The sequence below is a fragment of the Mesoplodon densirostris genome, chromosome 16 (assembly GCF_025265405.1).
Source record: "Mesoplodon densirostris isolate mMesDen1 chromosome 16, mMesDen1 primary haplotype, whole genome shotgun sequence".
Classification (NCBI taxonomy): Eukaryota; Metazoa; Chordata; class Mammalia; order Artiodactyla; family Ziphiidae; genus Mesoplodon; species Mesoplodon densirostris.
The window spans coordinates 736,978-760,378 of record NC_082676.1 but is presented as its reverse complement, the minus strand read 5'-3'; the positions used below and the strand labels follow the sequence as shown (position 1 = coordinate 760,378).

At 61.6% G+C, this 23,401-nt stretch overlaps 2 protein-coding genes across 2 annotated transcripts in view; both read left to right on the top strand.

The window, feature by feature from the left end:
- PRPF6 (pre-mRNA processing factor 6) overlaps positions 1-11,440 on the top strand; it is a 35,332-nt gene extending 23,892 nt beyond the window's left edge. Inside the window, exons 13-21 of the mRNA XM_060120481.1 lie at positions 1,938-2,059; positions 3,490-3,628; positions 5,171-5,290; positions 5,540-5,716; positions 6,084-6,217; positions 6,851-6,942; positions 8,092-8,206; positions 10,136-10,262; positions 10,700-11,440. Coding sequence (XP_059976464.1) covers positions 1,938-2,059; positions 3,490-3,628; positions 5,171-5,290; positions 5,540-5,716; positions 6,084-6,217; positions 6,851-6,942; positions 8,092-8,206; positions 10,136-10,262; positions 10,700-10,852 — 1,179 coding nt within the window. The 3' untranslated portion in view covers positions 10,853-11,440. The remainder of the gene's footprint in view (positions 1-1,937; positions 2,060-3,489; positions 3,629-5,170; positions 5,291-5,539; positions 5,717-6,083; positions 6,218-6,850; positions 6,943-8,091; positions 8,207-10,135; positions 10,263-10,699) is intronic.
- Positions 11,286-15,393, top strand: C16H20orf204 (chromosome 16 C20orf204 homolog). The gene is made up of 7 exons (XM_060077756.1): positions 11,286-11,319; positions 11,759-11,965; positions 13,105-13,240; positions 13,386-13,509; positions 14,598-14,852; positions 14,935-15,087; positions 15,209-15,393. The coding sequence occupies exons 1-7, from the start codon at positions 11,286-11,288 to the stop codon at positions 15,344-15,346; spliced, it is 1,047 nt and encodes a 348-aa protein (XP_059933739.1). The 3' UTR covers positions 15,347-15,393.
- Positions 15,394-23,401: the final 8,008 nt, after the last annotated feature.

The window sequence follows — 23,401 nt, the reverse complement described above, 5'->3', positions numbered from 1 at the left end:
TGTGGCCCTCTCTTTTTAATAGCCATGCCCCCCCGCTGTGTTGTGTCTTCGTTGCTGCGCACGGGCTTTTCTCTGGTTGCAGCGAGCGGGGGCTACTCTTCATTGCGGTGCGTGGGCTTCTCACTGCAGTGGCTTCTCTTGTTGCGGAGCACGGGCTCTAGGTGCGTGGGCTTCAGTAGTTGTGGCACATGGGTTCAGTAGTTGTGGCACATGGGTTCAGTAGTTGTGGCTCGCAGGCTCTAGAGCACAGGCTCAGTAGTGTGGCGCACGGGCTTAGTTGCTCCGCGGCATGCAAGATCTTCCCAGACCAGGGCTCAAACCTGTGTCCCCTGCATCGGCAGGCAGATTTTTAACCACTGTGCCACCAGGGAAGCCCAATAGCCTTTGATTTAAAAAATAACTTTAGACTTACAGAAAAGTTGCAAAACTGTAAGAAGAATTCTTTTACGCCCTACACCTAGATTCCCCCAGATTTACCCATTTCACCACATTTGCTTTTGTGTTCTCCACACGTGCACACACTTGCACACACATGCCCCTTATTTTCCCTGAACTGTTTGAGAGTACATTGCACATGTGGAGAATGTTTCCCTCTAAACATTTCAGTGTGTGTTTCTTTAAAAGGGGACCTTCTCTTATGCAACCACAGCATAGCTATCAAGCTCAGGAGATCAGTGTTGATGTAGGACTATGATGTAATCTGAGGCCTTATTCACATTTCACCAATTGGCTCACTAAGTGCCTTTTGGCAAAAGGAAAAACCCAACTGCGTCCTGGTTGAGGAGCTGACCAGGGTCATATCCACAGGTCTCGTGGCCCCGAGAATTCGGGGGAGGGCTTTGGTCTGTCGTTTTTCATGAGTGTGACTTTTTTGAGGGTACAGGCCCCTTGGTTTGGTCTCCATGCTGTGTCCTCACAGCCGGGCTCTGATCGTCGCAGGACTCTGTCCTGCTGGGTCGGTGGGGGCACATCCTCTGAGCAGCTCAGGCGGTGCCTGCCAGGGCCCTCCCCTGGAAGGCTGCTGTGGCCCTTTGTAACTAGTAAGTATTTTGTGGGGAGACACTGAGACTGTGTAAACACGCCGTTGCTCACCAAACTTTGACCTACTAGTTTGTGGGTCCATTAATGATGCTTCTGGCTTCTGTCAGTTATTACTGTGGGATCTGTCAGGTGCTGGTTTTCTAAATAGCGTGGCTTCTGCGTTTGACGAGAGTTGATCAGCTGGACTCCTGCCGTGCAGAGCTTTTCTATTTCTCCCTTGTTCGTGTGGGCGCTCTCCTGCCCCTCCGGTCCCTGGATGCAGGCCGTGGCCGCTGTCTGCATGGAGCTCACGCGGTGTCACACGTGTGACCCGGGTGCCTCGTGAGCACTCAAGAGTCTCCAGTGCCAGCCGTCGTGGTTCCAACAGAAAAGTGTGAAGCATGAGCTCGCAGCCTGCACGGTCCCCGCCCGTGGGAAGAGCCCAGCTCCCGCTGGTTGTCGAGGCTTTTAATTCTGAGTATGGACTTGAACTCTGTGCTTCCCCTTACTTTCCTCGTCACCCTTGACAACACAGGGGCCTCGGTGGGCATCACCCTGCAGACAGGTGACAGACCGTGCGAGCAGTAACTCTGGAGCCCTTTCAGACTTTCTTCCATTTCTCTGTCGTCTCTTCACTTGGGCTGGAGCAGGCAGCTGTCCTCGGCGCTTTGTGACCTGCAGGAAGAGCGGAAACCCTTGGTGCCCACGAGCATGGGGCTTTCCAGGGCTCACCCCCAGAGATGGGCTGGCCTGCCCATCCCCCAGGCCCTGAGCGACTGTCACTTGGTCCCGTGGGGCCACGGAAGCCCCAGAGTCTTTGTAACTGGCCTACAGGGCTTGGGTCGGGAGTCACAGAGTGGGTACCCGTCCTGGGTCGGTGCCGAGCCGCCCTGTTTATGACCCTCTTTCTGCCCTAGTGTGTAGCCCACAGCGCCCTGGAGTGTGCCCGAGCCATCTATGCCTACGCCCTGCAGGTCTTCCCCAGCAAGAAGAGTGTGTGGCTGCGGGCCGCGTACTTTGAGAAGAACCACGGCACCAGGTACGTGGCAGGCCCGCCGCCCTGCGCCGGCTTTAGGCCTCTCGTCCCCGCGGGTGGGCTAGGGCCTTGTTCGAGGTCCAGCCTCTGCGGCGAGGGGCAGAAGCTCTTGGGCTTTTCAGCCAGGCTGTCTTTCGGGCACCTTCTGCGCTAGCATTGCTGCTGTTGTATAGTGCCAAGGCACTGAGGGGCCCATCTGCCCAAGTGCCTGCAGCTGAGCCAGGGGCACTGGTGGTTTGAGGGGTCCCTGGGGCAGGGCTGGAGCCCGAAGTCCCACGTCCGTGGGCTCTGGCTTCGGCAGCGTGGGCGGTGCGGCATCTGGGCCCCGGCAGGCCTGTTTTTCATTTCAGCTGTGCTGCATTTGGGTTTGGGCTGGTTTTTGTGCTCCGAGGAGGTCCTTGACAGTTTTCTTTAATTGAAAAAACCTTTCGGGTCTGCCTTATTGGCTGTAACTGCTGATTAAATTAGATGTTGCACCATCTGCAGTTAGGTGGGCAGCCTCTGCCCGGGTCCTCTGCTGCGTCCTCTCTGCTCGGGCCTCCTGGTCCCCCCTGGGCTGCAGCTGGGAGCATGGAGCCCCTGTTGCTGTTCTTCTGTCTCATCGATCAGTCTTGGGCTTTTCAGGGAGTCTTGGCTGCTGCAGTTCCCGTCCCCACCGGCTGCTGTGTGTTTTGCAGTTAACTCCTTTGGGGACACTTTGAAATGACCCTGCCGCTTCACCCTGTACGAGTTCACCCGGACAGTCCTGTCTAGAGCAGGGCTGCTCCCGGGGGTCTTGGGCCCTGGGTTCAGGGGCAGTTCCCCCCACCTGGCTCTGGTATCCTTGGCGGGGTGAGGGAGCCCAAGTGCTTCAGACCTGTGGGTCTTGGTTCCGGTGTCGAGCTTCACGCCATGCAGACGATTCTGTGCGCTCACTCGGTCTTGCTGCCGAGGCCCGGGGAGGTCGTCTGTGCCGGGGGTATTACAGGGGTGGTGGGCTGCGCAGGGGTTGGGGGCTTCACACCTGAAACCCAGGCTTCTTGCTTGATGGTGACCTAAAATAACTTTCTTCCAATAAGACAGTTTCTCTAGATGCCGGAGAGTAGACTCGGGTCGTAATCTTTATCGGCGGATCTGTGGTTAGAGATGAAAAGGCCCCGGCCCCCAGACCGCGAAGTTATCACGCCTCCAGGACACACGGCTGTAAAACGCTCTCTTGAGAGGTTCCATCAGACTCTGCTGTTTGAACAATGCATTGCTTTGTAGCACCCTCTTCAGTAGTTGACTTTCGAGCCTTTATGGAGAGAAAAGATTTCCCCACACTCTCCCCATTGTAAAAGTCTGGTAAATCATTGACAGCTTCGAACTTTGAAGCGCTAACTGTCTTTTCAGTGCCCGCGGCTTGGCTGAGAGCGGCCTGCATTCTCTGGTGGTGACCAGCCCCTGTCTTGCAGGGAGTCCCTGGAGGCCCTGCTGCAGCGGGCCGTGGCCCACTGCCCGAAAGCCGAGGTGCTGTGGCTCATGGGCGCCAAGTCCAAGTGGCTGGCCGGGGACGTGCCCGCGGCGAGGAGCATCCTGGCTCTGGCCTTCCAGGTGGGTGAGGGGCGGGCCTTGGCCTCAGGGCTCCAGGGTCCCCTGCCCTGCTCAGGCCCTCCCCCCTCGTCGACGGGAGCTGACCCTGGAGGGGCCGAGCGTGGGCAGGCCGCGTGGGACTTGGGCTGCTCTGTGGGCAGTGGGGCCCTGAGGGGGCCTGAGAGGAGGGAAAAAGGCCCAGACGATGGACACCTACCTCTCATCTGCCGCCACTCAGTCTGACCTCGGGCTAAGTGTTCCACAACACAGACTCAGGGAGACAGGAGGGACAGGGTAGCAGCCGGAGCACCATGTCCCCACACGAGGGCACGGCGACAGCCACTTTCCTACGTGAACATTAGGGTGTCCAGTCCCCGCCCGAGGAAGGCCTGTCCCCTGTGCCTGAGCACAGGTGCCTGCATTGGGGTCACACGTGGGCCACCTAGTGCTGCCGAGGCCCGTCAGCGGGTGGAGTTGAGTTCAGACAGCTGCACCTAGCCAGGCTTACCATGGCTGATGCTGTGAGCTGTGCATTTTTCTTTCCTTTTTCTAGTTTTTTTTTCTTTTTTTCTTTTTTGGCTGCGCCACATGGCATGTGGGATCTTAGTTTCCTGATCAGTGATCGAACCCGCGTCCCCTGCGTTGGAAGTGCAGAGTCTTAACCACTGGACCGCCAGGGCAGTCCCCGTGCATTTTTCTTAGGACCTGATTTTTATTGTCACGTGTAACATCCTAATACTTTATGACAACAGGGGTGTTAGTCAGTGGTTTGCAGCATGCTTTTTTATAAACTAGAGAGTCTACGTCACTGTGTTGTCACCCAGACTGGCATAATAAAGTCTGTCCTTCCTTGAGTAAATACGTGGCGGCGCCTGGCCTGGGTCTCCCTTCGGCTCTCAGCTGTCGTCTGGGCGCCCAGGGTGGAGGACACTCCTCCTCTCCCAGTGGTCCCGGCGCTCTCCCGCCACTGCCTGGGCAGTGATGCCTGTCTCTGCCCCTCTCCTCCTTAGCTGCCACCGGGGGGTGCTTCTCAGGTTGGGGACGTGGTCAGGCTGAGTGTGGCCAGCAGCTGGCTGTGCTTTCAGGAAGCTGGAGGGCACTACCCACGTGTCTGCTGGACTCGGGGTTGTACGTGACCCAGTCCTGACCCTGGGAGCCCTCTCCGTGCCGTCCGTGATGTCCCGGGCGTTCTTCCGTCCTATCCACGTTGACACGCTGGGACGGCCAGTTCCTCATTGCCAGGCTTGGGAAAGAGCAGGGTTGGGTGGGCGGATCCACGAGGGTGGGACGTGAGTGACGGCGTCAGCAGGCAGAGGGGGGCGGTTGGCACCACGGCCCCAGTGCCATGGAGGCTGCACGTCTGTGGCAGTGAGACAGGCTGGCTTGTTTGTGAGGAAGTCGGTGTCCTGGGGCTGCACTCTGCTCTGTTCCCGGTTAGCCCAGGACATTCCTGGATTAGACGTCCTGCTGCAGAGTGAGGCCCAGTCTGGCTCCCAGGCGGGCTGCCTTCGATGAGGGTACCCTCGCCCTGCTCGCTGCTGATGCTGCGTGCTTGCCCCGCAGGCTAACCCCAACAGCGAGGAGATCTGGCTGGCGGCTGTGAAGCTAGAGTCCGAGAACAACGAGTACGAGCGGGCCCGCAGGCTGCTGGCCAAGGCACGGAGCAGCGCGCCCACCGCCCGGGTAAGCAGAGCCGTCCCGCCCGTCACACGCGGGGACCCCCCGCGCCCCCGCACCCGCCTGAGGCCACGGTACTCGGAGCTCATTTGTTCACTCTTGGCTTTAAAATGCATTCATGTGTGTAGCCCTAGCTTGTCCCAAAAGATACGAGAGGGCATTCGGGGTGAGCTCTCCGGGCGGCGAGCGCCAGGAAGGTGCTGGCCCAGCCCCGGCCCAGCGCCAGAGCCGGGCTGAGGCCGTCTGACCCCTCAGGTGTTCATGAAGTCTGTGAAGCTGGAGTGGGTGCTGGGCAACACCGCGGCTGCGCAGGAGCTGTGCGAAGAGGCCCTGAAACACTACGAGGACTTCGCCAAGCTCTGGATGATGAAGGGCCAGGTTGAGGAGCAGGCGGAGCTCGTGGACAAGGCCCGCGAGGCCTACAGCCAGGGGGTGAGCTGGGCCCGGAGGGGCTGTGGGCTCGGGGCAGGCCCGTCATCCGCTGACCCGGTCCCAGCCTCTGCCCCCACCAAGCCGTGCATGCTGCACTCAGCGGAGTACGTTTTACGGCCCACGTAAGGCACAGGCTGCTGAGTCGACACCCATGTGTCCGTGCACATGGCACAGCGTGCTCATGAACACACACCCTGCGCACGTGTGCACAGTTCAGCCGTGCATGTAGACACACGCCTGGGCGTGAAGCAGCTGGGTCTCTGGGGGCAAAGGTGGCCCTCACTCCCAGTTCGAGGAGCCACCACGGATGTTACAGCCCCCCCCAGATGCCAGCTGAGCCCTCTCTCACTTGTGTCTGTGGCTGCAGTTGAAGAAATGTCCCCACTCCACACCCCTGTGGCTTCTGCTTTCCCGGCTGGAGGAGAAGGTGGGGCAGCTGACCCGAGCTCGGGCCATTCTGGAGAAGGCTCGCCTGAGGAACCCGAAGAACCCCGGCCTGTGGTGAGTCCCTGCGCCGCCCGCATGGGCCAGCCTCGCTCACACGCTCAGGCCGAGGATTTGGTGCAGCATTTCCAGCTCAGGCTCCGTGGGAAGTGCCAGCCGTGAGGAGTCCTGTCTCGGCCGTGGGAGGGTTCAGACGGGCCTGAAGGTAGTTTGACGCAGTGTAGCTTGTGTTCAGATTAAGTGTTCCCCAGGAGAGCCAGGAGCTGTTGATGGGGCATCGGGGGTGGATGACGCCGAGAGAGTGGACTCTACAGAAGAGGTAATATCTGGGAAAGGCCTTGAAGGATGAATAGGAGTTTGCCGGGTGAAGGATATCCATAGGAGGCTGTGCACACAGAGATGCAACGTGCGCCTTCAGGGTGTCAGCTCACTGAGGCGCCCCAGCAGCCGTCAGCAGGCATGTCTCTCTTCATCCTGGCCGCCTTCATTCGCACCTCGATGACATCAGAGTCCAGGTGTCGGCTACTGCGGCGGCTTGAGGGTGGGGGTCACCAGCATCTCCCTCCTCTGGTAGATGAGCCGCTGGGCAGAGCAGGGAAATCCAGCCCCTGTGGCTCCCCAGGACCTTCTGCTTGTCACCGGGCTGCCAGTGGACGGCGCTCGACCCCCGCCTCGGGCCTCTCTCCGCAGGCTGGAGTCCGTGCGGCTGGAGTACCGCGCGGGGCTGAAGAACATCGCCAGCACGCTCATGGCCAAGGCGCTGCAGGAGTGCCCCAACTCCGGTAAGCACCCCACTCCCAGGCTGCAGACAGTGGGCATCAGGTTCGAACAGACAAAAATACATCTGTCATACTCGGTCGTTTAGACGATTGAACTCAAGCCTCAACGTGAGGAGTTTGACCTCGTGTTCTAAGGTGCTACCATTTTTTTTTTTATACAATTTAATTTTTTACTATTTCATCTCAAGTCTGTAAGTTAGTGCACGTGCAGTATAAACGAATTTGGAGCAGAAAAGGGGACATGAAAATCACCTGTAAGCCCAGTACTCAGAAATCACTGCTTTTAGCTTGTTTGTATTTTTACAACTTGTATTATTGCACAAAATCAAAGTCATACTGTGTGTTTGGTTTTGTGCCCTTTTTTTGGGGGGGGGTGCTGTGTTGGGTCTTCGTTGCCGCGCGTGGGCTTCCTCTAGTTGTGGCGAGCAGGGGCTACTCTTTCTTGCAGTGCGCAGGCTTCTCATTGCGGTGGCATCACTTGTTGCGGAGCACGGGCTCTAGGCGCGCGGGCTTCAGTAGCTGTGGCGCACGGGCTTACTTGCTCCGTGGCATGTGGGATCTTCCTGGACCAGGGCTTGAACCCGTGTCCCCTGCATTGGCAGGTGGGTTCTTAACGGCTGCGCCACCAGGCAGGGAAGCCCCGTGCCTTTTTTATAAAGCTGAAAATTTTGTGAGAGTTTTTCATTATTGAATTCTTAAGAACGCACAGTTGTTAGTGGCATCGTAGAATTACCTGCGTGTGTGTCAGAAATGCACCACCCACTGGGGGCCAGCTTGCAGGCTGCTGTCAATCCCGGGTTGTCTTTCTGCCTGAATCTTTAGTAGCACTTCTGGTTATTTTGTTACAATAAATTCTCAGCTGTGAAGTCACTGAGGCCCTGGGAGTGAACCCTTGGAAGTTGTTGGGACTTCCAGCCTAGCTGCCCCCAGGATGTTGTCCCATCCGTGCCAGTGGGGCCCTGTGGCTCCAGGTGGGCAGTGGGGCAGGCGGCACAGGCGGCCTGTGCTCTTCTGCCCGAGCAGACGTGAGCGGCCATGCGGGAGGTGCAGCTGTGGACGCCCTCAGTCTTCGAACGCTGCCCTTGGGCAGCCTGTGTGTGGACGGGCACAACTCTGAAAGCTGAGGCAGACGTCTGTGTGTCTGGATTTCAGGGGTCCTGTGGTCTGAAGCCGTCTTCCTGGAGGCGAGGCCCCAGCGAAAGACCAAGAGCGTGGATGCCCTGAAGAGGTGTGAGCACGACCCCCACGTGCTCCTGGCTGTGGCCAAGTGAGTAGGTGTCCTCGTGGCGGTGCTGAGCCTCTCACTGGTCCCTGGAGCAGGGCGGGCTCCCCTGGTCCGCGGCCTCCACAGCTCCATGACCGAGCGCATCTCTGGGCAGAGGCCCCCTGGACCTGGGCTACCTGGATGGCCTGGGTCATCCTGGACCCCGACCCTCTGTCCTGGTTCTTTCTTGTGGCTCTGCTCTCTCTGTCTCTACTACTCTTCAGTTTATTCCTACGCGGGCCTTCGGTTGCAGGACAGACAGAGGCTTGCTGATGCTGGTCCACACGGAGTTTAGTTTACAAGCGAACCTTCTTTGGTTCAGAGGGCTGTAAGCAAGACAGTTGTTTCCATTGCGTTAGGGCCAGAAGCCAGACCCTTTGACCTGTGTGACCCCGGGAACAATCCAGGTCCCCGTCAGTGTGCCTGGGGGTGTGGAGGCCACCTCCCAGCCTCAGGGGCAAGAGGAGGTGAGCAGGCGACCTCCCGCTGCACGCTCATGCAGGGTGCTGGGGCCGGGGCTCCCTGGGGAGGCGTGGAGGGCCTTCAGAACCTCCTGGCCCCGCAGGGTCTGTGCTCCCTCCTAGAAGGAGGACGATGGCCTGAGAGGAGCAGCCTGAGCCCCGGGCCGGGGTTGGGGGTTGGGGGTGGCCGGGCTAGGAGGGCTCCTTGGGCTCTCACCTGGGCCACGGGGTGTGTGGGGCCCAGGAGCTCCTGTGCTCTGTTGCTGCCCCCGCAGGAGCCTGGCCCACCTGCTTGCTCAGCTCCTGCCAGCACCCCCTCCGTGGGGGCTGAGGGCACTGCGTGTGGGGCTTCCCGCAGGCCCCTGAGGCGCAGCCTGGGCCGGGCACCCCCCCCCCCCCCGCCTCCCTCCCTCCCGCCTGCCCGCCCTGTGCTTCCGCCTTCTACTCCACTCCGATAGGGCTGCCATAAAACCTCATAAAAGGCTTTGTAAGGTAAACAGGTCCCTCCTTGCTGTTCCCAGGCGGGTGCTCTGTGTGCTGCTATCTGGGTTTGTGCTCTTTAAATCACAGTTTATCTAACATGAGCAATTAAGAATACCACAAGGCTTAAAAAACAATCAAGCTATCAGAGCATGAAATTATTCCGTTTTGTAGCTGAGACCAGCCCAAACAGCTGCCTGGAGGGTTCGTGGTGCATGTCTGCTCTGGTGCTTCTGCCTGCGGAGCTGGGTGGAGGATGGAAGCCACCCAGAGGTCCCGGTGGGCGGCTGTCAGAGTGCCCACCGTGCCTTCCCGCTGGCCTGCCCTCCTCTCGCTGGCATGTTGGCAAGGCTCCCTGGGCCCCTGACTTGATTTCTGACGCTGTGGATCCTCTCCTGGGCCTAGTTTTCAGGTTTCTTTGTCTGCTGGTATAGCCCAGGTTCTCAGTGTTGGCTTGGGTTCCCGCTGGAGCTGCCTGGTAGGGCAGAACGTTCCAGAAGGTGAATATGGAGGAGCAGGTGGAAATACACTTCACTTTTCCTAATCAAAGCCTTGATTTAATTTTTGTCAGGTTTATTACTTTCATCTCCCTGCATTTTACTCAAAGGAAAATAATTTAAGGGAGTTTGAAGTTCTTGCTCTGTGGGTGGTTTTTAAGAAATGCTCTGGTTAGACACTTGCAGGAGGGTTTCAGGTTAGACACCTGGAGTGGTTTCCGGGTGCTCAGGACTGATTCCTCGGCACCCCTGTGGGAAGCCCGAGCTCTCCAGGGAGAGGACCAGGCCAGCAGCGCTTGAGCCAGGCTCTGTGCCACGGTGGCTGCCTGTGGCAGGTCCCTAGACTCACCAGGCTCATCGTCCAGCCCAGCCGGGAGCACGCTGTGGCCCGAGGAGGCCAGGGCCAGCCCCAGCATGGCTTCTGCGGCCGCAGAGTGCCCCCCAGCACCGTCCCCCGGCCCCTCACTCGGCCCCACCCCACTGCCTCCCCGCAGGCTGTTCTGGAGCGAGCGGAAGATCACCAAGGCTCGGGAGTGGTTTCACCGCACCGTGAAGATCGACTCGGACCTGGGGGACGCCTGGGCCTTCTTCTACAGGTTCGAGCTGCAGCACGGCACCGAGGTGAGGCACCCGCCGCCCGCCGCCCCCGCCCTACCTGTCCCGCAGCGCCGGTGGCTGATGCAGCTTCTACGCGGCTTTCTGGCTACAGCCTTGGAGCCTCTCAGCCTGAGATTTAGATGTTTGGGGCATCTTTTAATGGGTTGGTTGTGATGGGGGCTTGGGCCATGGCAGAAATGGGGCTGGAGCTGGAGGCCTGGGGGTCCTCCTTGCGCCTCGGGGGCCCTGTCCTGCCATGCAAGAGCCCTCCCGGAGCCCAGTCCCGTCGGGTGCCCACGGGACGTGGAAGCCACGCTTGGGGGAGCTGGTCGGCTCCCAGTTGGGGGGCAGGTGCGGGCCCTGGTGTGAGGCCTGGTGGAATGTGGCGGGCCCGCTCCTGGGGAGCGGGGCTGGGGGCGGCGGGGGAGTGGGGGCGTCTCACGCGTGCGGTCCCCACCCAGGAGCAGCGGGAGGAGGTGAAAAGGCGCTGCGAGAATGCCGAGCCCCGGCACGGGGAGCTGTGGTGCGCCACGTCCAAGGACATCGCCAACTGGCAGCGGACGATCGGGGAGATCCTGTCGCTGGCGGCAGCCCGCATCAAGAACGCCTTCTGACTGTGGGGCCGGCGCGGGCGGGGGCGGGCCGGGGGTGAGGCGGGCTGTCCTGTCCTGGATTAAAGGCTTTCTAGGAGTTGTGGGGTTTGTGGCCGGCGGGTGTTCTCCGAGCCCTCCCTTCACGTGCTTTGGCCGCCCCAGTCTGCCCCGCGCTGGATGGGGCTCACTTTCCAGGAGGCCTCGTGAGAGCCCGTGCCCACAGAGGAGACGCCGGGGGAGCGGTGAGGCTCTCCAGGGCTTTATGGAGACGGTGGCAGGACTTCATGTCCTGGGTAAAAGCCCCGCATGGGGACAGCCGGGGTCTGGCTGGCCTGGTGACTCCAGTGCCCCTGCGGGTGCACATGCTCTCCCACCACGGGGTGGTCTGCGGCCCCCACCCGCCCGCAGCGGCAGGCTGCGTGTGCCCCTGGGTAGGTGACTTTCCTGGGTGCGGATGGGCCTGGCCCCTGAGGTGCTGCCCCCAGTGTGTGAGAGGCTCACTCCCATTGGCAGGTGAATTCACTTTTGCTAATTTGTAGTCAGCAATTTTATGCTAAAGCGCTTGTAACTGTCCTCTCTCTAGACTGAAAATGCATTCATTACTTGGGAGACTTGAGTGTGTTTTCACCATGTGAGGATGAAAGACTTCCTCGGGCTCTGGATCCCTGCGTCTGTGTCCAGTTGGAAACTAGCTAGTTCTCTTGGAAGGGGGTGCGTTGGCCACGGCTGGAGACATCTGGCCGGAGGTCAGGGTTGGTCCAGAGGCCATGAGCCAGGGAGAAGAGATGCGGATTGTCACGTGTGGTGACGAGAAGGGCGGCTGGCAGTTACTCCCACACATTCTTTTGTAAGAAACTATCCCAGAGGGGCTCCTCGGTGCCTCGTTCTGCGGGTCAGTCACTGACACGTGGCTTAGCCCTCTGGCAGCAGCCGAGGTTGGGGAGCACTCCCTCCTCATCAGCACCAAGGGCGTGGGCATCTGCCTGCAGAGCGCGGGCCCAGCCGGGTCCACCTCTGATGCTCTGGGAGCCGCAAGGATGTGGCCAGCCCTGGGCGGGATCGGACCATCCCTGTGTGGGGTCAGGAACTGCTGGTGCCGGGGTGGGCGTCCGGGGCAGGCCCCGCTCACCGATGGTCTGTGGCTCTGGAAATCCTTTCACTCCTTACCCGAGATCAGCCAGTCCCAGAGGGCCACGCCGGAGGTTCCTGGGTGTTTTCACTGATCCTCAAGAGTTTCCTTTGATCCCTTTTGGAGGAGGTGGGAGGGATCCTGCCCATTGCACTGAAAAGTGAGTCCTGAAGTTTTTAGGAGCTTGAAAGCCAGCTTGTCCCTGTACAGATGTGGAAACTGAGACCCAGGAAGGGGCAGTGACTTGGCTGCGGCCACAGGGCAGCTGGCAGCCCTTAGTTGGTTGTGGCTTCTCCCGGACACTTTCTCTGACCTCAGGTCAGGTGAGGCCTCTCCCACAGGGCCTTTGGAACGTTCCAGAGCATCTGATTGTCCATATGCAAATGTCTTTCCTCGTTTGCCTGGGGATTGTTTTCTCAGTGCCTCGAGGTGGTGGTGAAACTACTTTTCTCCCTGGGGAAAACATACCTTAGCTTTTCTTCCACTGACATTTTTCGGTTCCAACTCGAGGCTAACTGAGTTCCTAGGCTTGGGCAGGGCTGAGCAGCACGAGCATACTGCCCGGCAGGGTGCTGTGGCCCAGTTCCCTGCAAGCCTGGTTGGGAGGGTGGCCGTGAGCTCCCCCAGCAAAAGACCCCCCTCAGCCTGGGACGGGCGAGCAGTGGGAAGCACCTCTCCCCTGAGTGCTGGGCCAGCGGGGAGCCCGGGAAGTCCCCTGCCTGGGACCTGCTGGGGCAGGACCCCCCGGACGTCAGGGTGGGGGAGCTGGGGGGTGGGAGGGTTAAGTCCTGCTCACCTGGTACTGCTTGCTGGTGGCCAGGTTCCTGGCAGAGGCAGCACCTGCTGACCACTGAGGGAGGCCCTGGAGGAGGGCGTAGGGTGGTCCCCGCTTCTCCTGGCTCCCCTTCCCCGCCAGCTGGGCCCTACCCTGCTCTCTGCCCACTGAGCACCCTACCCCCTCCTTGGCAGAGAAGATCTCCCAGGTCCCATGGCTTAATCCAAGATCCACTGGGTGGGAAGACAGCCCGGTGGGGCTGGGCTCCAGGGTCAGGTTAATTGAAGAAGTGATTGGATAGCGGTGGGGAGAGGGAGGGGGCAGGGCTGGGATCCTGGGGCCTCCCTCCTCCCTCCCCGCTTTGCTCAGAGGAGCCAACTTCAAAAGCCTCGTCTGCCTGCCGTCCAGGGAAGCCTCGTTGGCCGGGTTTGGAGCCGGACCTGGAGCGGCAGCTGCACTCCCCACCTGAGGACCCCAGGGTCATGTCTGAGGCCCGCTGGCGGGAGTGAGGGGGGGGCCTGACCCTGAGACGCCCATGGTGAGCAGCTGCGGGCCGCTGGGGAGGGGACTGACTTCGGCTGAGGGGCAGGGAGCGTGCACATCCCGCTGTGTCCCCACCGGGAAATCCCCCTTGGTTCCCGTCACCGCAGCCTGGCCCTGGGTGCTCTTCACGGGCCTTCCCGGCAGCGGCAGCGGCGGGGGGAGGGAGTCTCCCTCTTGGAGCTGGGGCCACCCTGTCCTCATGGGTTGGACTGGCCTGAGCCTCGGGCCCTGGTCAGGGGCAGACAGGCCTTCCCGGGACCCCCTGGGCAACCAACCTACCCCACCTGGACGTCCTTCCAGCACCAACGGCTCTTGTTCTCACTATGATCTCTGACCCTCAGCAGGCAGAGGGGGCGGCTGAGTTGGCCATCATGCCAAGCCTGTCTAGGGAGGGGGTGGGCTTCGAAAAGGGCCCACAGCTAATTGCATTTGGTCCTCCGGCCAACGCTGCCGGGTGCCTCAGGCAGGGAGCCCCCACGGACTCCAGGTCCAGCCCTGCGTGGTCAGGCTCTCCTGCCAGGCTGGGAAGCAGAGTCGAGTCCTGTGTCTCGAGTCCCAAGTCTCGCTGGGTTCGCATGATTGATTTTCCAGTGCTGTGTGACTCCAGCCTGGGGGCTGGGAGCCTGCAGACAAGCTGCTCTTTCTCTCTGATGTTTGGTTTGGGCTTCTGAGTGGGGGTGGGCTTCTTCCCCATGAGAGCCAGTTCTCTTCTTTATGGGGGCGGGGAGCCCTGGTGGTGTGGACCGCGGTCCCCTTCCTCCCTTCGCCTTGGGCTTTCCCCAAGCCTTCCCCTTCCAAAGGGGTGTGGCCTTGAGCTCTGAGCCCTCACCCCTGTCCTGGTTGGGTTGGGGGTGCAAGGGAACCCCAGCCCCCATGGCTCTCAGAGCTGGTAGCAGAGCCATGGGGAGGGTGAGGAGAAGCTGCCTGGCCATTGAGGGGGCACCTGGCGATGAGCCCAGCTCTGGTGGGCATGGGTCAGGGCATGGCCAAGGATGATGCTGTACAGGGGGTGCTTCCCGCTGTAGCCAAACCTAGGTCAGTCCTGCCCTCCAGTCTTATGGGTACTTGGGCCCTCACACCCATGCAGACCAGAGCCGCGGGTGCTGTCGTCTGTCCTTCCCCAAACCTGCCAGCCCTGTGCCTAGAGCATTTGTTGAATGGCATGGCGACGTCTCCGTTATACCAGCTCAGAGATTCCCTTGTACACGTGTGTGTGGAGTCGGGTGCAGGGGCGGGTGGTCGGGGGGGGGAAGCACATTGCCCGCAGTGCTGCAGGGGGGTCGGCCCCTCCGCAGACTCTGAGCCTGTATCCCTTCCAGGGGCCCCCCAGGCCCGCGCTCTGGGCGCTCCTGCTGGCGGTGCTGGGGGCTGCACCGGGCCGGGCCAGGCTCGGCGCCTGCAGCGTCCCCGACGTGCTCCACCACTACCGCGCGGTCATCTTCGAGGACCTGCAGGCCGCGGTGAGGTGGACCGGGCCGGGCTCCAGACAGCTCCATTTCATTCAGAAAAACCTGACTGGAGCCGCGGCCTCCCGATGGCGGAGCCGGGTGGGCGCCTCCTGTGGCGCCCATAAGGTATGGAGACATCACCACCCAAGCCCTCCAGCCCCTCCCCACGGGGCTCCTCCCCCAGTCCCCCGCTTCCTCCCCTCCCCAGGAGCACAGTATTCTCCTGTCCATCGTGGCCCTGGGTCGGACCCTACGTGGGGCGGTGGCCGGGGGCCGCCGCGGGGCTCTGGAAAAGGCGGCTTGGACCGTGGCCGTGCGCACCGAGGCGGTGATGCGGCGCCACTGCCGGACGCTGCGCCAGGTGCGCGTCCCCGCTCGCTCCCACGGCCCCGCGGTCTCCCTTCCCAGGGGCTGGACACGAGCTGCGGGGGAGGGGGCGGGAGGGGACCGTGCCCACGCCCTGACCGACGCGTCCCCGACAGCGGAGCCGGCGGCCCGAGACGCGCCCTCTTCGGCGTCGGGGCGGCCGGAGGCGGCTCCTGCTGCGCGCCCTGGACGCCGTCGCCACCTGCTGGGAGAAGCTCTTCGCGCTGCGCGCCGCGGCCACCGAGGGCTCCTAAGCGCCCCGAGCGCGCGGGGCTGGGAAAGGGTCTTGCGGCCCGGCCCCTCCCTCGCCGCGGCCCGCACTCCTCGGAGGGCCCGGGACTGGGAGGCGGGGCCCGCCTGGCGAGCTGCTCCCGGAGGGGGCCCGCCCTCCGCCCCCAGCAAGGCCCCAATAAACTGAGCTGGTGCTGCGGCCCTGTTCGCTCTTTCTTCGCCAGCCGGCTGTGGGGCCAGGCCGCCCCGGGTCCGCGCCTCGGTGGGGAGGGGGCGCTGGGGCCTCCCGCACACGCGCGGTGTTGGGGAGGGGGGGAGCGGCGGCGTTCCCGGGCTCGGCCAGCAGGGGGCGCCTCGGGACGGGACTCCTGCTAAGTCGGCGCTGCAGGCATGGGTGGGGGGCGCGGGGGCAGATGGGGACTCCTGCTGGTCCTAAAATGTAGCATCGTATCCGTCCTGCTCCACTCTGGGATGGGGGAAGGGTGGAAATGGAGGGGAGGGGAAGGCTGAGCTTTGTGAATTCGGAGCAAAACAACCGGATAAAGGAAACGGGCCTGAAGGGAAGCGAGCTGCGGCCCTGGCTGCAAGCTGGGCCAGGCCATTTCCTGTGGCCGGGGAAGGGTGGCAGCGGCTCCTCGGCGGCGGGACTGGACAGGCCAGCCAGGGACCCACCGTCTTGTGTCCTGGGACCTTGTGTTTGCGTGGCCCGGTGGAGGGCTGATCCCTGGAGTCGCGCACCTACAGCCGCGTAGGCCTGAGGTCCGTGGCCCCCTCCCGTATCACAGCCTGTGGAGGGGGGCGCAGCAGGGCAGGCAGAGCACCTGGTCAAGGGGGGTGCCTGGTCGGCACACCTGTCGTCATGCTCTTCCCTGACAGGTGGACAGACCCAGTAGGCACCGAAGCAGGCCTTGCCCTGGGCACCCTGGCAGAACAGAGGCGAGCAGGAGATGCAGACAGGCCTTGCTGGCGGAGCCGTCAGCAGGGCACAGCTGGCCCTGAGCGCCCCCATCGTGCGCGTGTGGACGCGTTCAGTCCGAGAAGCAGGAACCACTGTCCCTGGTTCGTACAGGAGGAAACTGAGGCACGGGGAGGTTACAGGACTTGCCCCAGATCTCACAGCCCGAAGTGTAAGGGCTGGGATGAGAGCCAGGCCCAAGCACTCATGTGCCCTGTGTGCAGGCTGGGGACCTCAGGGTGCATCCAGTCGCCTTGTAAGTTCCCAGGCCACGTGGTCGCACTCTGAGTGTGAGGGTGGCCTGGGCAGGGGGCCTGTGTGGTTGAGGTGAGGCTAGAGGAGGTGGGCTTGGACATGAATGGGGTGAGGGGAGGTGCGGGCAACCCCAGGGTCCTGGCCTGAGTCCCTGGGGGAGTCCTCATCTTGAACTTGGGGAACACTGGTGGAGGAGCAAGCTGAGGGGAGCAGTCACGTCGCTGCTTCCTGCTGTGCGAGCCTGGGGGTGTGGCCAGGTGTCCAGGTAGGAGGGAAAAGTCCTGCGTTGGCTGGAGCACAAGGCTTGGGGGAGACGAATCGGACCTGGTAGAAGGTCAGTAAGAGAGTCCGGGGGTCTGGGTGCGGGGACAGGGAGGGGACAGGCCCTCCACAGAGGCCCCCACCATGCTCCTGCTTTCCCAAGGGCACCTGGCTCCTTGCACTTGGACCTGCCTCAGCGCCAGGTCCTGTGGGGAGAGTGCTCCTCCTAAGGGCGCTTGGGCGTGGCCTCTGGGCCGTCATGGCTGCTGCCCATCCACAGCACTCCTTGCTGCCGTCGTTAGAGGGCAATGGGCAGCCCTTCCGTCCGCCCACGCCTGAGGCAGTTCCCAACAAACCCCAGTTTCGGGGGTGCTGGGAGGAGGCGCAGAGGCCTCAGTTACAGGGACACAATCTCCGTCTTAGTCCTGGGCTGCAGCCATGGTGGTGGACAAGATGCTCCTGCATCCTGGCCTGGCTGTCCCTCCCTGGGGGCTCCTGCCAGAGCCTCCCCGGTAGTGAGCGTGTGTGTGTGTGTGTGTGTACACAAATGTATATGTCGAGGTGTGTGTGCACAGGGATGTGTGAGTGCACGGGTCCAGGTTCCTGCCCCACCCTGCCTGGCAGGGCGCCCCTCTCTCAGGCACACCCTCCTGATGTCTAACCCTGGTCTGTCCTGGCAAATTGACCGCCTGGGCGTGGGGGCTGGAGGCCTGTGGCCTGAGCTCAAAGATCCCAGTGGTCCCTCCCTCATCTCACTTCGACGTTGTTCTCAGCACAAGACCCCCACCCCCCGCCCCGGCCACTGCTGTCCACCCTCTGCACTTTCTCTCGAGGCCTCAGTGCCAGGCAGAGGCTCTGCACATCGTGCCCAGGCCTGCTTCTGCCAACCCCCAGATGATGGGTCAGCATCATGGCTGTGGGGACATGGGCCGCTATCCCCATATCTCAGAAACCATCTGTATTAGTTTCCTAGAGCTGCTATAACAAATTACCACAAACTAGGTGACCTAACACAATAAACTTTTCTTCTCTCACAGTTCTGGAGGCCAGAAGTCCAAAATCAGTATCATTGGCCTGAAATCGGGTGTTGTAGGGCTGGGCTGTGCTCCCTCCAGGGGCAAAAACATTCTTGCTTCTTGAAGCTTCTGGTGGCTCCGGGTATTCCTTCGCCTGTGGCTGCGTTGCTCCAATTACCTGCCTCTTGCTTCGTGTGGCTGTCCCTCCTCTCTGAGGATCTTTGCTGCTGGATTTAGTGCCACCTGGGTAATCTAGGATGATCTCATCTCAGGATCCTTTATTACATCTGCCAAGACCCTTTTTCCACGTAAGGTCCCACTCGTAGGTTCTGGGAGGTGGACGTATCTCTGGGGCCACCATTCAACCCACTTCAGCATCTTTGCTCATACAAGATGAGGGCAGGGTGGGCTTCTGGCTTCTGGGACGAAGTTCACTTGTCCAGGGCAGGGACATCCCAACCAGACCACGGCTGGGGCAGGTGGAGGGAAAGCTGGGGCCGCCCTGCTCAGACCTGAGGTCTGGCCCTCCAGGCTCGGCACCGGGGCACATGAGCTACCCAAATCTTTGCTGGCTGGAACTGACCAGAACCGACAGAGAGATGGAAAGAGACTCAACGGTGAGGACAGAGCCACTGGCCAGGGGTCACGGGGCCACGGAGGGCACAGTGCAGGCGGTGGGACCCAGTGGATGGGCCCCGCCTTTCGTGGACTCGAGGTATGTGCCGGGCCCCAGTGCCCTGCCTTCCCTCCCAAGGCCCCGGGCATGTGGCCTGAGCCTGGTTCTTCCTCCATAAAACACTCTGGGGCACACACGTGGTGGGGTTGGCGCCTGCCTGCACCCCGTGGTGTCCTGTCCTACACACATGCCTTCCCAGCTGCTTCACCGGGGCGGGGGCGGGGGTGGGGTGGCTGGGACCCAGGGGGAGGGGCTGTGCCGGGGTGGCAGACACGGCCGCAGAGCACTGGCCAGGGAGCCAGACTGCCCATGTGCAGCGCTGCAAGGAGGGGCCAGGCAGGCTTTGAAGGGTAGTCCGGGGCCCACGGCCTCCCCAGACTGGGAGCCTTTGAAAGAACATCTGGAACACGGGCGACAGGCAAACTAGTCTCTCTGGATTCGGAAAACCAAAAACGGGATCCCAACTGCGCCACTTGTGTGCCCCCCGCCCCCAGGCCCCTCTCTCTCCCGACCCCCACTTCCCACCTCTGCCCTTCCCCAGGCTGCCAACAGACTGCAGGGGCGGGGTCCGTGCCAACCTCGATCACTGGCACTTCTGAGGGCGGCAGAGCGCCTTTGCCCTGCCTGGGGCCCGCTCATGGGCTCCAGCGGCACCTCCCCCGTGTCCCCTCCCCTACTGGCCGCCACCCCAGGCCAGCTGAGCACCAGGAGGCGGTGGGAGGTTGTGGGAAAGACGGGTGCCCTCCATGCCAGGCCCTGAACAGACACACCTCCGCGTTCGCGGAGCCAGGGCTCTGGGACAGGACGTGAGTCGGCCGGACCGTGCATCTGGCGCTGGGTGCCGCGAAGGCATGGGAGGAAACACCTGCACCAGACCTGAGGGCCCTCGGGCTCTTGCCTGTGAGCCTGAGTGTGGGGTCCCTGCCTGCAGGTGTGCGCGGAGGCGCCGTTCCCGTCGTGGCTGACACGGAAACACACGCGGCCCCCCACTCCAGGAAGCAAAGCACATACTCATGGGGCGGGGGTGAGGGAGTGCCAGGTGTTGGAGCCCATTGTCCCTGCCAGTGGCCTGCGGGACCCTGGGGGGCGCCCAGGGACAGTCCCCATCCTGCCGCCTCCCCAGGAAAAGACCCAGCTTTGTAAACACAGAAACAACCATCGGCGCGCCGTCCCCCCCACCCCAAGAGTTAAAGCCCGGAAGAAGCAGCAGGGAGCCTCTGCACCTGCAGGGCAAAGGGAGTCCTTGTAAGGGGGGAAACGGGGCGGTCAGGGCCTGGGGGCGGGGCGGGCCAGTGTGCGTTGTGGGGAGGCGGGGCGCCCTGCGGTTGGACACCGGCCCCTGGGTCCCCGGGCTGGAGGGGCACAGCCTGGCCCAGTGAAGTCCTGTCGCCTCCCTCCATGGCCCAGTTGTGACAGTTGTGGCTCGGTGGTAAGGCGGCCAGGGCCCCCCGCCAGGTGAGCAGGCCTGTCCCCCGGCCGCCCCCACGTCCCCTGCCCGGCCGGCGCGGGGCGTGAGGCCAGGGGTCCGGCTGGGGCCCGAGATAAGCGCCGCACCCGCCGCCGCTTCCTGCGCTTCCTTCCAGCGCCGCCGCCGCCGCGGGCCCCTTCCTGTTTTCTCGCGCGGGCGGGCGGGGGCGTGGGAGACAGGGCGGGGTCGTGGGGCAGGGGGGTGGGGTCGTGGGGGAGGAGCGGGTTGTGAGGCAAGGGGGTGGGGTCGCGGGGGAATAGCGCGGGGGCATGGGAGAGGGGTCCTGGGGGAGGGGCCGGGTTGTGCTGGCCAGAGCAGGAAGGGGGCGTGGGTCGGGGGCGTGGAAGATAAGGCAGAGGGTGGGGAGCCCTGCCGGGCTTCCCTGGGAGGCTGGGTGCTTGTGCAGAGGTAGAGAGGGTGGAAGGAAGCGGAGTGGGCTGTGTCCTGAAACACAAAGAGGAGGAACGGGGGTGCTCCCATCCCTCCTCCCTCCCAGTCCTGGGCCAGGAACTCCCACACGCTTGGCCAAAACCCACTGTGGACTGGACTGGAGCCTGCTCCTTGGGGCCCCTCCCCAAGCCCGGGGCAGGAGTGGGGGTGGGCGGGCTGGGTGGAGGGTTGAGCCTTGCTTGTGAGCACCCAGTTGGGATTGGAGGTCAGCTGCTCTGGAGCCCCTGCTTTGGGGGTAGCTGCTCTAGCATATGAATTTTTTTTTTTTTTTGCGGTACGCGGGCCTCTCACTGCCGTGGCCTCTCCCGTGGCGGAGCACAGGCTCCGGACGCGCAGGCTCAGCGGCCACGGCTCACGGGCCCAGCTGCTCCGCGGCATGTGGGATCTTCCCGGACCGGGGCACGAACCCGTGTCCCCTGCATCGGCAGGTGGACTCCTAACCACTGCGCCACCAGGGAAGCCCTGAATTTTTTTTTTGTTGGAGTATAATTGCTTCAGAATGTCCTGTGAGTTTCTGCTGTACAGTGAAGTGAATCAGCTCTATGTATACCTACATCCCCTCCCTCTTGGACCTCCCTCCCACCCCCGCCCCTCTAGGTCGTCACAGATCACCGAGCTGAGCTCCCTGTGCTATACGGCAGGTTCCCACTAGCTTTCTGTTTTACACATGGTAGTGTATTTATGTCAAACCTAATCTCCCAGTTCCTCCCACCCTCCCCTACCCGCCCTGTGTCCACATGTCCATTCTCTGCATCTCTATTCCTGCCCTGCAAATAGGTTCATCTGTACAATTTTTTTAGATTCCACATATGCGTTAATATACGCTATTTGTTTTTCTCTTTGGGGCTTACTTCACTCTGTATGACAGGCTCTAACTCCATCCGCATCTCTACAAATGACCCAGTTTCATTCCTTTTTATGGCTGAGTAATATTCCGTTTTATATATGTACCACATCTTCTTTGTCCATTGTCCTGGCTATTGTAAATAGTGCTGCAATGAACATTGGGGTACATGTGTCCTTTTGAATTATGGTTTTCTCAGGGTCATTTACTCAGCATATGAATTTGAGGTACTTAATCTACTTGTTCAGACTTGGTCATTAGAGATACACATTTATGTTACTTTACTGAAAACACATCCACATAAAACCTTGCACACGAGTGTTCATAGCATCAGTAATCACAGTAGCCAAAACATGGAAACAACCTCAACGTCCATCAGCTGATGAAGAGATAAATAGACTGTGTTCCATCCATACAATGGAATATTATACAGCCTTAAAAAGGAATGAAGTTTTGATTCAGGTTAAAACATGGATGAACCTTGAAGACTCGATGCTCAGTGAGAGAAGCCAGACTCAAAAGGCCACTTATTGTGTGATTCTACTTACATGGAAAGTCCAGAATAGGCCAGTCTACAGAGACAGAAAGCAGATTAGTGTTTCCCAGGGGCTGGGAGCAGGGAGGATGGGAAGTGACAGCTAGTGGGGATGAGGCTTTTTTGGGGTGACGGAAACGTGCTGAAGTTAGTGACCATAGTTATACCAGCCTGTGAATAGATTAACCACTGAGTTGTCCCCTTAGAAGTGTCTGTAGGTGTTGGAGGCTGTCAGCTGAGCAGCTGGACCGTCTAGCGTATTTGTCCATTAAGTGGGTGGACAGTTCAGTTCCTCTTCGCCTGCCCAGCCTGGCCTTGCTGGGGGCGGGTGTGTGAGCACAGCTTTGCCCCTGGTGTGGTGTGTGGCTGGTTGTGTGTGGGGTGTTCCTGAGGGTGTCGAGGTGATGATCGTGCCTACTGGGGAGAGGGGTGCACCTTACCTGCTCTAAACCCCCCCACCTCCTCCTGTGGGCGGCTTGCTGGGAAGGGTTCCACACCTCGGCTCAGGTCACCCCCGGGCTAGGCTGGGTCCTGGGTGTGGGAGCTGTGGCTTAGGCCAGGCCGGGCTGCTAGAACTTCCCGCCAGGAGCTAGGTCGCCTGGGTCTGTTCCTGGCGGGCCTGACTCAGCGGGAGCTGGGGGTGGGGACATCCCTTCTCTGACCTTAGGGGAAGCAGGTGGGTGGAGCCGGGGGGGGCGGGGGGGGGGAAGCCTGACCCGGGGCTGGAACCACCCAGGCCCTGGAGCTGTGGTCCTGCCTAGGAGGGCTGCCCAGCCTGCCCTGGGTCCCTTGGGAGGGCCCCAGGCATGGTGCCCACCTGAGGCACTCCCTGAAAACAGTTGCCGTGTGTGTGTGCGTGTGTATCCCCAGTCCTGATTCTGCTCCTGAATGCCCCCAGCCCCTGGCTCCAGGGACTTGGTCGAAATTGGGACCCCCGGACCCCCCCATGCCCCCCCCGGCATCCCACGCTGGCACTGAGGGAGGTTCTTCTGGGGAGCAAGCTACTCGGCCCTTCCCCACTTGGGCAGTGGGGCCTGTGCCACCCCAGGCACCGTGAGGCCCCCATCCTCCTGACTCCGAGGGTGGGGTGAGGAGGATGTTAGAAAACGGTTCCATGTACGGGAGAGACAGCCTTGCCGGCCCGTCTGCAGCCTCTCTCTGTGTGTGTCCATGGGTGTCTCTGGGGTGGGGCACAGGTGAGGCGATGCCTGGGCCCAGACGGGTGCCCTCCGAGGGGCTGGTCACATGGCTCTGGTCTTCCCTTCCCTCTGCCCTGGCCGGGGTGGGGGAGGAGATGGGAGGGTCCGCCCCCCAGGGGGTGGCAGGGGGCAGAGGCTGCCGGACTCTGGCAGCTATGGGTCCCCATCCGTACAGAGGCCATCCCCACGGCGGGGGGGTGCACCTTGGCCCTGCTAACCCAGGGCTCCAGTGGGTGGGTCACCTGTCCCCCTACCAGGGGCAGGCCCAGAGTGGGAGTCAGGGGCCATGAGAGCTGGGTGTGCACACTCACGGGTGATGTGAGCCTTCGTGCGTGAGACCAGGACTCCGCATCGGTGTCTCAGAGCTCCCTCCCACCATGACAGATGCGGCTGGACTGGACCACCCTTGTCCCTTTGGG